Source organism: Sebastes fasciatus, chromosome 10 (genome assembly GCF_043250625.1).
Source record: "Sebastes fasciatus isolate fSebFas1 chromosome 10, fSebFas1.pri, whole genome shotgun sequence".
NCBI lineage: Eukaryota > Metazoa > Chordata > Actinopteri > Perciformes > Sebastidae > Sebastes > Sebastes fasciatus.
Genome location: NC_133804.1, coordinates 15,251,197 through 15,264,869, shown reverse-complemented (window position 1 = coordinate 15,264,869; position 13,673 = coordinate 15,251,197). Strand labels below are relative to the sequence as shown.

General features: G+C 40.7%; 2 protein-coding genes across 2 annotated transcripts; both read right to left on the bottom strand.

The window, feature by feature from the left end:
• Positions 1 to 1,276: 1,276 nt before the first annotated feature.
• c1qtnf2 (C1q and TNF related 2) lies at positions 1,277 to 5,822 on the bottom strand. The gene is made up of 3 exons (XM_074648436.1): positions 5,140 to 5,822; positions 4,571 to 4,828; positions 1,277 to 3,228 (listed from the first exon to the last, which is right to left on the bottom strand). Exons 1-3 carry the CDS (start codon positions 5,165 to 5,167, stop codon positions 2,588 to 2,590), a joined length of 927 nt encoding a protein of 308 aa, XP_074504537.1. The 5' UTR covers positions 5,168 to 5,822; the 3' UTR covers positions 1,277 to 2,587.
• Positions 5,823 to 5,932: 110 nt separating this feature from the next.
• Positions 5,933 to 13,285, bottom strand: slu7 (SLU7 homolog, splicing factor). Its single transcript, XM_074648432.1, has 15 exons — positions 13,101 to 13,285; positions 12,737 to 12,925; positions 10,630 to 10,783; positions 10,465 to 10,545; positions 10,170 to 10,334; positions 9,949 to 10,014; positions 9,705 to 9,836; positions 9,435 to 9,532; positions 9,280 to 9,347; positions 7,736 to 7,875; positions 7,478 to 7,639; positions 7,291 to 7,392; positions 7,115 to 7,192; positions 6,868 to 6,993; positions 5,933 to 6,772 (listed from the first exon to the last, which is right to left on the bottom strand). Exons 2-15 carry the CDS (start codon positions 12,910 to 12,912, stop codon positions 6,593 to 6,595), a joined length of 1,728 nt encoding a protein of 575 aa, XP_074504533.1. The 5' UTR covers positions 12,913 to 12,925; positions 13,101 to 13,285; the 3' UTR covers positions 5,933 to 6,592.
• Positions 13,286 to 13,673: the final 388 nt, after the last annotated feature.

The window sequence follows — 13,673 nt, the reverse complement described above, 5'->3', positions numbered from 1 at the left end:
ATCGGATATCGGTGACAATGGGGCCGATCTATTCAATTAAATTCTGTTTATATACTATATACATTTTATACTGGCATTTTAATCCCTGTTGAAGTTTTGACCAATTTGTTGCTGCATTAAAAATGTTTACATTTCAATTGTAAATCCTGTTCATTTTGAAGATTTTTTTTACCAAGTTGTTGGTGTAAATTTTTTCAGTAAATGTATATCTATGTATTTATTTGTTAGGAAAGCAATGTTTAGGTCCAGCCTGTTGTTGCCTTACACATAAAAGACGGATCCCAGTCACTTCCACACAGTGAGGCATACAGACCCTTAATTTTTATTGGATCGGTACTTGGTATCGGCCGATATCCAAAGCCCAGGTATCGCTATCAGTATCAGGACTGAAAAAGTTGGATAGTGCATCCCTAGTAACAACGAGTAGGCTAGAAAATAATTAATTAATCAATTAGTTGTCAACTATTAAATTAATCTGCAACTATTTTGATAAAATTATTTGATTTGAGGTTGTTGTTGTTTTTTTAAGAAAGAAAAGTCAACATTTTCTGATTCCAGCTTCTTAAATGTGAATATTTTCTGGTTTCTTTACTCCTCTATGACAGTAAACAGAATATCTTTGAGTTGTGGACAAAAGAAAACATTTGAAGGCATCATCCTGGGCTTTGGGAAACAACATTTTTCACCATTTTATAGACCAAACAGCTAATTGATTAATCGAGAAAAAAATCTACAGATTAATCTACAATGAAAATAATCATTAGTTGGAGCCCTAATAACCAGTGAAATGAGCAATATTTGATCTGTCTGATGAGATGGCTAATTTAGCCCCCTTCATCAAAATATGTGTTTTGCTTATTGATACCTGGATGTTTGATTTTAACTGTGCAGAACGATGTATATGAAGAGTTTGACACTGGAAGGCTGTTTTCACATTATTCTGTTGAAGGAGGAAACATTTCTCTGTGCTCAACTTAAATCTGAGTTTAAGAGCATGACTTTGTAGCACGTCAACTAGTTTGGATGCTAATCATGGTTCTATATTACACAAGTGTGATGTGGAAAGTATCCAAATGAGGAAATAAATCAGGTTTCATAAACAGGACAACAATGCAAGACATACAGCACATATACTGTACCACTCTCTCCATCCTTCCTTCCAGGCCTCTCATTGTCTTAAATTCATCTAAATAAAGGGAACATTATTACCTCGTGGTACCCAGATCCCACTTTGGGAACATTATAGAAATGTACGCTAAGAACATGTTAGCCATTATTAGTTGTGTCAAGTCAATTGTTTAATACATCACTGCATGTTAAAAATGTAAAAATTACAGTATCAAGTATTTGATGTTCATTTGTCAAAGAGCCAATTTTCTTGGTTTAAAGGGACTGTTTGTAACTTTTTAAGCGTATAAATGTAGCGGGTCAGCACACATGCGCGTTCGCATATGCGCGCTCGCGTGTGGCCGGAGCCTCGTCTCCGCTGTCTGCTCTCCTTCACTCAGGCAGCGCGCGCCTCCTCGCTGTCTCGCTCCACCTCTAGACGTGAACGCACGCTCACTACACACTGCAGAAGAGTTAGTTTAGCTCTGAGAATATCTAGTGAATGTAGAGTGGATGTTTGTGCAGAAATATAAATGCTGCAGCTCCTCCAGACCAACAGAGGTTTTCCGTGTCTTGTGAAGTGACGGGGCTCCTCAACGAGTTACGTTATCGTCTCGTTACCGACCGGGTGCCTGTGTCTTCGGCTGCGGTCAGGAGGCGATAACGTAACTCGTTGAGGAGCCCCGCTGCTGAAGCCTGCGCAGAGCAGGAAAAGCCAACACTAGGATCAGCAGTGATTCATGGAGAGACCTTCGTCTGGTCAGCTAACATTACTGCAAAGCAGGTGAAATATAGAGTGATATTGTGGTTTTAGCTGACGTCTGTCGCCTCACTGTTTTGAGCGATGCTCGTTCATGTCTATTTAGAGCGAGCAAGCGCGAGCTCGACGCTGACTTTCGTTGATTTCAAGGCCACAGGTGTCGCTGTTAAGCAGCATTTCTGAATCTTACAAATAGTCCCTTTAACTGAATTTAGGGGCATCAAATGGCACACACATCATCATGTGTGCTCAGGAATACATTATGCCATTATACTTTACAATAATATAGCAATATTGGTTTAATTTCACTTTGTATGTTGTCTTTGTGTATTAAAAAAATCTGCATTACAGAAGATGGCTTTGTGCCACCTTCTATTAACAGAATAAAAACCTGTGGCAACCTTGCAGCTCCTGTAAGATAAAGTGAAACAAACCAGAGGAATGAAAATAATTCTTACTGGAGAAATTTAAAGATTTCGTCAGGATCATAGCATGAATGATACTGCAGATAACACACAGGGCTTTTCAATGTTTGAACAATTTAAGTGGTTCCCCAACTGTGGTTGCCTTTTCTTTCCTTGTGCACCCCCTGCTGTCAGAACTTGTTAAACCCCTGAATTTCACTGAAGCCTACCATTGTGGAGCAATCACATTTTCACAACATTTTGGTAGGAAATAAAGCCAATTATTAAAATAAAATAAAATAAAGACATCTCAGGATTAACTGTCATCCTCAGCATTAGCTTTTCTCTCCGCCTCCTTGAGATAGTCCTGGTCAGCATAGATAAGGAAGCCAGTGAAGGTGCTGTCTGTCCAGAAAGGGTCAAAGAAGAGTCCGTTCTGCTCCGAGTAGAAGATCTGCAGCCAGACCTGGTCTGACTCCTGCAGGTGGAGAACGGTAGACCCAGACGCCACATCATGGTTCCCTGTGTTTGCATCGAATGTCTTGATCTTGTACTGTCCGTTGTGGACCAGCCCGATGGCCAGGTGCTTGTTTGCCAGAGTGATATCATATGTGAAGTAGTAAACCCCGGGGACAGCACAGACAAACTTCCCACTGGTGACGTTGTAGTGATCGCCCTCATTCAGCAGAATCCGGCTGAAGCGGATGGGCAGTCGCTCTTTAGGGTAGCTCTTTGTCACTGCCACAGAGAAGGCTGACCGGGCCGCACTGCCACAGTTACACCCTCCCGGGGCTCCTTGCTGGCCCACGTCACCCAGCTCTCCTTTCTCTCCTCGTTGTCCAGTTACCCCCGTTGTTCCTCGCAGACCCCTCAGTCCTCGAGGTCCAGCCTTGCCGATGACCCCTTCGCGCCCTTTAACCCCTGGCTTGCCTAGGTTGCCCGTCCTCCCTTGATCGCCTGACAAAATGATGACAGAATGCTTGTAATCTTACAGTTCAGCACAATAAGCACACATATTCAAAACAACGCTCAGAAGAGCCTGGAAGAGCTCCCTAACCTGACTTTATACCTCACAGTTTATCATTTGCCCTGAAAGGCCTCTAATTATGTTCAGTCTATCAAGTTAACATGCATTAACCCTTTGTGTTGGTGACATTGGTTGTTCTTCCTTAATGTTGGGGTCCCAAAGAGATATATAGCTTACAGTATATCCTGCTGCAAGTCCAGTCAGTATATGGAAAAGTATATAGTATATAAAATGACCATTAAGTATTGTTATTATTAATATTTGGTGTTGTATAGGCTATGCATTAAAGAATACATATTCTTTTTGTCAACCAAAAAGTCAATCACAGCCAAAGAAATGTCAGTTATCCTACACTGTGATGTTGCTAACACTTTACTATAAGGGTACAAATCAAATACTAGAAATGATTTCATGCATGAATTAATGCAGGACGTGTCATGAATTCGCTCACTATTAACAAATGATTAAGTCGTTATGACTTTATGTGATTTGTGATTTGTTTTCTTAAACAACTCGTGTTCCACCCACTATGTTGTAAATCTGTCAAAAATACCTTTTGGTCTATAGAAATATGGAGCTATTTTTCTGAGCAATTGCATGGCCCTGAAATAAACTTTAATGTAAGAGGAACCCAGCTAGTTTTGTCGTATATCAATTAATGTATGAAGAAATTGTGAATTAACTTTCCTTAACTGATGATATATTAAGTGTTAACTAATCATTTAATGGTGAGCGACAGGAATTCATGATAAATCCTGCATTAAATCAATGAGGCATGCACATAAGCATTACTTAAGTATATGATTTTTACCCTTATTATAAAGTGTTAACGTGACGTTACTTATATTTGGGGTCGAACACTTGTTAATAGACGTCCTATTAACAAACGATTCTAAAACTCCAGTAAGAAGATATCCAAATAGACTTGATAGATATATAGATTTGAGATTTGGGGGAAGCAAAGCTATGAAAAAATTATTGTAAACACCAATCATAGATATATAGAGAGCATAATGAAAATAAATTGTATTTAATCATGTTTTACAGCTGGTGTCTCTGAATGCCCCAACAGAAGTAATCTTTGTAGCGGACTTCATGTCATCCGTTATTAAAAAAAAGGGCTATGACTCTATGAAAAGTCATAAAGTATCAACTATCAAGTTAAGTCAATGTTGATAAGTATGTAGTTTGAGCTGTTAAAGAGGACCCATGGTCTTTACAACCCGTTTACAAACAGAACATTACAATAGAAGAGAGTCAGTCAATAAGTACCTTGACCTCCCTTTTCTCCCATCTCTCCATCCTTCCCGTCCGGGCCATCCTTCCCTGGGGGCCCCATGGGGCCCATGGCCCCCAGTGATCCAGGGACTCCGGGGTTCCCGACGGGCCCCGCTGGGCCTGGCAGACTGCAGACCAGCTGGGAGGAGTGGATGGTGAAGTTGCGACCTCTCTTGGTCGAGGAATTTGTTGACTGGGAGATGACAGCCGACAGCAAACACAACATCACACACATCTGGAGCATGATGGTCACTGTGGAGCCACGAGAAGACGAGGGAAAGTCATTGTTTACAACAATAAATGTGTTTTAGCTTTTGAGTTAGTCGCAATCAGATGACATTATTACAAAAACATGACATCTGCCAAAAAGACATACATGCATACCATCTACAGCCAGTATCATATAAAAAATCTGTTATTATCTTAATGGTGTAGTCAGTTTCATGCTATGACTCAGTGCTTACTGAGAAATATGATCATCAATTATAGAAAGAAAAGAATGACGCAGACTGTTTTAGCAAAGGGAGTGGATCAGACGTCTGAAAAACACAGAAAGAACTCACCAGTTGAGAAATTATGACCCATGGGCATTTTTCAGCTCTGTCCAAGTCCTTTTTCCGCATGAGAGTGCACAAACTTCCCTACATGATTTTCCAATAATCGGGAGAGATAGCATTCTCCAAGAGAGGAGCAGCAGAGAAATGTGCAGCGTACAGTGAATCATAGTCCATAACTTCCGCCCTGTTTAGCAAGTAGGCCTACACTGCCAACAAATACTTTCACTGTGATGTCATTACAGTCAAGTCAGTGCAGCGAGTAGTGCACAGCTGAAGTGGTGACGCATCACTTGCTCACAAACTCAAACTGTGGGAAAAATAGGATGTTATATAACAGACGGGATAAAATGTATAGAACAAAGCGACATTTTTGTTATATTATGATAAAGATACAACTTTGTGCGTTTTAAATCTCCCAAAAAAAGCTGTTGAAGTGTCAACAAGGTCGTCTGTCTGCAGTATAGAAGTGTATTAAATGCTATGGGAGGATTACCAGATGTGTTTGTGTTTGTGATGCAGAGCCAAGAGCTGAGAGACCAGTAAAATGTTCCAGCTGCTGGGTGAGGCAGATCTACTGTATTCACCTTTAACTGGAACCATGTGAAGAAACACGGGAATTACATAACTGGTTGTGTGTTTCAGGTTTCTGCAAGACACTATTAGCAACAACGAAAAATCTGTTAATAGACCTGCACACACTGTACTGTAGACTTGTGTTTAACTTTAACTGTTTGAGAATGAAAATGAGTTGGAAGAATATTTAAATTGCGTGACAGAGGGAAAAAGTATTAAAAGCCAGTTAACATCTAGATTTGCATCCAATGCTATTTATGTAGCAATATAAATGAAAAAGCACAGAATGTACACATCGATCCACTGCAGCTAACAAACTCTACTCTTTGCAAGTTAGAATCTGTAAGAAAACTATTATTCAATTTCTTCTTTCAGTTACTTTTTCATAAAATACTTCCCTATCCATCATTAATGACCACTGAAGAGATGAGCAATAGTCCATATGGCTAATTAAGCATTGACAATGATGTTAATCAATATGCTAAAATTTCAAACTTTAACTTTTTACACAAGACAAAGTATTCAGAAAACCATACTGCTTATTTTATTATAAAAATGATGCATTAATCTCACTAAAAGTAGTTCCTCAAATTACTGGTGAGACTGAAATCTAAGAAAGCTGTAATTTTTACTTTTTTTTTTTTTTTACATAGAACTGTTTAAGTACAAACAAAAGCATATATCATTATTGTGGTCCGTCTAAAAAAAAAAAGTCTTCAAATTGAAATTAACAAAACGCTGTACACAGTCTCAGTTACGTTCGTGGCCAAACAGAAGCCTTCTGCAGTAAGTTTACAAGGTGAAAGTTGAGTTTTACGAGTCTGGGACATGTTTTTTTCACCGAGCGACAGCTCTGGAAAGAGTCCATGAGAAGAGATTAGGGGAGTCACTGTCCCAGGAAGGAAGCCATGGGATCATCTTCCCGCAAGCGTTTCATGCGGAAGGCCTCCATCTCCTCCTCCGTTGGCGCCTTTACTTCCTGCAAGCTGGAGTACGGCCTCTTCCTCTCATCCACCAGCATTATTGCGTCAATGTGCTTCACCCGCTTGTCCTCTGCTTCTAGTGCCTGGGAGGAAGAAACAGGTCGGAGGTCAGTCACAGAGATATCAGCCAAACCAGAGATACAGGCAGATGAACACCAACACACAAAAATAACTTTACCTTTCTCAGCTTCTCCTTCTTCTTCTCTTCATCCTCTGAATCGCTGCCGTCAGAGCTGTGCTGCTTCTTGTTCTTCTTGTTCTTCTTTTTCTTCTTCTTCTCTTTCATTATCTTATCTCGATGCATCTGGGGATTAAAAACATTGACACAATTAGATCTACATTTACACCGACAATAAAAAAACACCCAAGTGATCATTAACGGGGACTGTTACAATTTCAAAATCTCTTCTGCGTGCGTCACTTACTTCCAGCAGAGACTTGGGCATTTCTTCCTCCTCTGGCTCCATCAGTCCCTCTTCAAACGGAACACAGTCTGTGTTGTTCTTGAGGTTATGAAGAGAACAGAAACAGAGTGTAAGTCACAAAAAACTGATGTGTGTATCGAGCAGAGCCTTTGAACACTTTTAGCGCATCTACTTACTATTCCAATTCCAGTCTCTCCTGTGCAGTAACTCTGTTTGACCATGGAGTGACAACACTTGTATCCCCAGAAGCCGTCCTTCCAGAAGGAGCCCCAAATACACTAAAGACAAGAGAGATTTTTTTTTTTAAATACCAACAAATGTGACAAAATTTAGTAAGACGTTTTCCCACAGTGCCGTCCTTACGATGTGATTATTGATGAGCACGTCCTCCTCATACTTGGAGCGAGCCACAGCCTTCTCGAGCCCCTTGAGCACAGCGCCGTGACGGGAGTACTCCACGTAGTCCTCCGTCTGGGCCAAGAGCAGCTCCCGCGGTGGTGCGTCCAAGTGCTCTTCACCTCCGTACTGATTGTCACACACAAAAGCACAAACATCATCAGTGAAGTCTCCGGCCAGGATGAATACTTAAGACCCTGTACACCCTGCTGCTCAGCTGTGTACCTTCTCTAGGATGCCGTCCCTCAGTTTCTCTTTAAAGTCCTCCTTCTTGACCTTGAAGGACCGGTGGAGCAGCTCCAGCTTGGTGGGGTCAGCCTGCAGATGCACCTCAGAGCCTCTCTCATAGGCCTCCCAGGCAAACACTGTCACAAGATAAAGCATTGACAGTTATTTACAAGGTACAGTAACCGTTTGAGAAGGAATGTAATTTGTGTGAAAGCAAAGAATTTTGGCTTCTCATCTCATATCTCCCACGTCATATCAAAACAGTAGACATGCTTTGGCTGGGAATTTATTCCCATTTAACATTTACAGTCTGGATTTTTGGATTTTTGATATGCAAACACTTTGATAGTGAAATTGTTTAATTCAGCCATGTCTGCGACTACTCACTAAGGCAAGGGGATTTCAACAGCTACTGAATACAGGATTTAACTTTAACAATGTAAAAGTAGTAACCACTGGTTGGAGCAGGCTTCACCTTCTGTCAGAGATCACTGTAGCATTTAAATGTCTCTGATGTTCACTCAGTTACGGTATGTCACTGGATTTGTTTAATGTTTGTATCCGCTTTACTGTTCTGAGCAATATTTCATTTCTTGATCTTGCTCAAATCAGTTCTGGTGGCCATGTGACTAAAGCACATAACAACTGTCTTGTCTTGACAGCACATACACTTGCACATTGCTCGAGGAACATTTTAATTCAAGCACAGGGGATTTGATGCAACCAGTGGGTCTGAGAAGTGAAGCCAATGCTGAAGTGCCTTAAACATGAATTCTTTCTAATAGCCAGCAGGGGGCGACCCCTCTGGTTGCAAAAAGAAGTCTGATTGTATAGAAGTCTATGAGAAAATGAGCCTACTTCTCACTTGATTTATTACCTCAGTAAACATTGTAAACATGAGTTTATGATCTCAATCTCTAGTTTCAAGTCTTCTTCAATACAGCATGATGTTCATTTAGTAAATGATGGTCCCATCTAGAGTCAAATAGACCATAAAGCAGGGGATGCTTTAAGACGGGGCTACGTTGTGATTGACAGGTTGCTACCACGGCGTTGTCCGGTCTGGGAGTTGTCCGTGTTTTCGTCTTACAACTTTAACCCTTTCACAGTGTGTTTTCAGTTCATCAAAGTTAATTGTAACATTTTGGTCAGCTAAAACTGTCTTATTCAGCGTTGGGTTGTACTTAGGCTCAACCCTCTTGTGTCACTTTTGGTTGCAAAAAAACAGAAAAAAAGATGACGATTACCAAAATGACGAACTCAAGGATTCAAAACCATAGTACACAACCAATGAGTGACGTCACGGTGACTACGTCCACTTCTTATATAGTCTATGGATGTAACCAACATCGTTTTTAAATCACTGATGTCCTAAAAATCCCAGTCGAGACTAAACTCTCTTATCACTGCAATAGTAAATATATACTTACAGAAACAAAAAGTCCTACCAACGCTTATTTGACAACATCAGGAAATTACAAAAACTGAGAGCGGAGGTGGTGACTGGCTGTAGAGAGCTGGAAAATATCTTGGTGACTTACACTGTGTTTGAGCCATGGTGATGGTGGCACCACTATAACGAGCAAAGTTGTCTCCAGCATACCCCACCCTGTCAGACAAAACAGTTTTAAAATGATTTCAATGTGAGCCAATAAGGATTTTTGCGCTATCAGGAAATACAGTAACAACAACTTACTCGTCTGGGTTCATGCCAGTGTTGGAGTACGGGTTCTCTCTCATAGCTCGAGTCTTTGGATCGTAATATGCTGAATTTGGATCCAAATTCCTCAAGTACTGTGAGAAAACAGAAATGAGAAATTCAGATTATTGGGCATCTCTGACTTAGTAACAACTTACACTTACATAAACAGTGGATATTAAGAGGCAATCAAATATGGTCTAAATATCATCTGTTAGACGGCTAAGAGTAAAACAGCAGTTCAGCATTTCCAGATATGTCTCTTACTTTGGCCGTGTCTTCTCTGATACGCAGATTCCTAACAGTGATTCGTCTCTTGGAGTCAAAGTTCTGACCCGGCATGTCGATATCATCTGCATATTTATCTTCATCCTCATCCTCACTGTTGTGCTCCCGCTCCTGCAGAGAAATGATTCAAAGAATTAAAAGGTTAGTCTTCTAGACAAGCGACTGTCTTTCATCTCTTACATTAGACAATCCGTTGTTATTACGATCTTGACCGAACACTTACGGTTTGGTCCAGTTTCCCTGATGCCAACTCATCCTGAAGCTTCTGTGCCTTCAGTGTCCTTTTGGCCTGAGAGGCAGAAAGAAATACAAAGTGTGATTCATGTGGTAAACGGGATGTAGACAACATACTGTAGTTAAGACTTTTTTTTCGTACTGGCAGAGATCATATGGTGCCACCAAAGTTTGTTTTCCTTTCTCTCAACAAACCAAACAAACACTTACCAGATCTACTTTGGCGTACTCTTCCACTATGCGGTGGTGATCCTCAGGGTTGTACCCGTTCCAGCGATCTCGCTTCCCATCGTAGTCCAAATCGAGCGATACTTGACTGTGTTCATCTGGAGCTATGCTGGTGCCTGTGAACCTCGCCCCAACTTTTCTGGGTCGCTGATGAGACAAAAGTGAAGGTCAGAGGTTATTACGTTTCATTTATGACACATATTACATTCTTTTAATATACAGATTAGAAAAGAGTTCATCTCCACTGAAAGACTAAAGATTGCTTTATCCATTTTACCTCCAAGCAGTCCTTCTTCTTGTGTGTCATGGCACCACAGTTTTCACAAGCTCCCTTACGAAATTTAGTGGTGACATTAGTCTGTTTGGTAAAAAAACAAAAACGTTTAGCTTTAAAGTGCATTTGTAATGGCTACATGAAAGTAACTCACTGATTCACCCTCACCTCTTGCACTCCTCTCTTGTACCACTCTCCAATGGTAGAGAATTGTGCCTCAATTTCATCCTGGGGTCTCTGATGCTTTAGTGTGGGCCTTTTGGACGGGTCGATGTACCACGGCACCGATGAAATATACTGTGGGATGTGGGGGTTTATGTCCCTGGAAAAGAAAAGAAGCAGTATATTAATATTACAACAGTAGCTTCATTGTAAATATGCCAAGAAAAAGGATGTTAAACATCTTCTGTGGCGTTGGAGGAACTAAAGTCTGAGAAAATAACCTGAATGATGATGTTAGGATTATCTCAGCTTCAGCTTGGAGACTATAAACTTGTGTTACACTAATACTTGTGCCTGTGATACAAACAAAACCGGGGTCTTGTGGACGTTCACACAAACTCAAGATGGCTGTATGATGGAAGAGTTGGTTGTGCGATGTTCAAAAACACTGCATTGAAAATATAGACGTTCAATTTGGGTTTCATTTCCTTGAATAATAGACTTTGGCTGGTGCGGCGTCCATGCTTGTTTCGTTTTAAAGCACTTCAGCGTAGAGCTGCAACGATTAATCGAGTAGTTGTTGATTAGTTCCTCCGGTGCTCCTAACGGCATCTGCAAGATTTCACATACCGGAGGAAAACAGGCAGTAAGAGCTGATCTGAGGTCTGCTGTCCTGCTGCTGTCTATGAGAACCGGCTGTCAATCACTCGCGAACTCCAACCAAACGGTCAAACTAGGCAACACTGATCAAATATGAATCAGTATTATGTTACGTTAATGCCTTTTTCTCACCTCAAATGTTTTCAGAATCATCTTGTAGTGCACGGTTTAGCTGTAAAATGAGAAAGTTTGTGACGCCGCTGCCATTGTGAAATCTGGTGAAGGAACGCCAAGTTCTGGTCGAGGAGAGAGACATGAGACTGAGTCCACTCTGCAGACCTCTGTATGCAAAAGACTTCATATCCTGTTTATGCAACACCTTTTGTGACAAGAACTTTTGAAGTACGGTCTTCACGACGGACTTAAACCTTAAAACCAGTCTGGAAAATGAAACACCTTTTGTACACGTCGAGTGTCAGCCGATGGACGGATTGAACACTGAACCTACAGTAGATGCAGTGCAATCTAATGTAATGCGGTGTTAATGATTTTTAAGTATGCATTTGATACTCTCGATTCTGTCTTCTAATTCCACTGAATCAAGTAACTGATTCGAAAGAGCTGTATTGTAGTAACTTGACGTAGCACAGCCAATAGGAGCGCTCTCTCTCTGAAATGACCTGTGATTGGCCAAAGTCTCCTGTCACAGGTTAGATTTTCTAAAGCCTGAAACAGAGCAATGAGGAGGTGCAGAAGTCTAGTGATCTCTCAGAGCACTTAAATTACAATATGCTGAAAGGTTATTATGGAATTTTTGCCCAATGATGCCAAAATATTCTGCCTACTGCCACTTTAAGTATATCTTTGATTAGTACATAAAAAGTCAACTGAAAGTATACTCTCTTATTTCAAGTTTAAAAGAAGTATACTAATAGCACACTTGAATAAACTTCTTCTTGGTAAGGGAAGTAGAAAGTGAAGTACGCCTGCAGTATGAATACAGTGAGCTTACATCCTGGGGGAAAACTGTAGGTTACTTGTGCTTTAACAGGCAGGATTTGTTATTGGTGCTTCTTCATGTTTGCATTTCCTTTTCCTGTAACTAATTAAAGCCAACACAAACACTGTTTGAGGCTATTGTTTGTGCTTCTATTGATGCTCGCATATTGTTTGTGTTGATGGATGTCTTTGTGTCCAGTAGATCCTGCACCCTGACAAGGAGGATGGCTGGAGGAGTGAATCCGCCACTATACTTCATCATACAGGCTCATTGGGTTTTTGTAAGATATTGCATGTATGTGCATGCATTTACTGTATGAGCATTGATCAGAATATCTCTGCCTCTGCTACACTGAAGTTGAACATTGTTTTGTATATGGAAGTGCAACACTAAAATCAATCACTGAGTACACTTTTGAGAAATTGTATTAATTCTTAGTTAACTTTTTAAATATCCAGATATGAACATGTTGTAAGCTCATCTCCATCTCTCTCTGTGCAGACATGAACTCACTTCCCCTCCTCGTCCACCTCCGCTGGAGCGTTTCCCAGCTTCCTCTGCTCCTCCAGCTCCTTCTTCTTCCTCCAGTCCTCCCTGGTCATCTTCTTGGGCTCATCCAGGCCCACGATGCCGTCCGTGGGGACGGTAGCGCCGACGGTAGCCTCCTCGGCCATGGCTGAGCCTTCCATCACCGACACTAAGCTGTCAGTAGAGCAGTGTGGCGTCAAGACAGAGAAGCATCAACACAGAGAAGCATCAACACAGAGAAGCATCAACACATCCTCTATAGACGTTAACTGTTTACCTGCTGAGGGACTGGAAACGTGGGATAAGTACTTTATCTCTTATAATTAGATGATATAGATAACTTCCTTACCTTGGTAGGATCCAACAGATACCAGAGCAGTTGATATTGATGTGTTAAAACACGTGTTTGTCTCTGTATTTGTGTCTCGTGTTTGAGCTCCTCCGTTTATGTTTTGAGCAACACACGAACCCTCGCCATTTTACATCAACTGCTCCTACGTCACGTCCTGTCTTCTTCTTCTTCTTCTTCTTCTTCTTCTGTGGTGTTTATTGGCGCATCACTATACCGCCACCTACTGGACTGGAGCGTGCAGCAGGAGACCGTGCAGAAACAACAAATAAATAAATAAAATAAATATAAAATATCAATAACAATAAAATATCAATAACAATAAAATAAAAATTAATTATTATTATTATTATTATTATTAATAATAATAATAATAATAATAATAATAATTGAATTCTCTCCATTATTCAAGTTTGTAACTTTTCAAGCGTATAAATGTACCGGGTCGGGATCCAATGCGCGCTCGCGTGTGTCTGGAGTCACTGCTCCTCTGCCTGCTCTATCCTAGCTTTTATTTTTAGCTTGTTTTTATTTTATAATCTTTAATGTTTTAATGTTTTAATGTTTTTATAA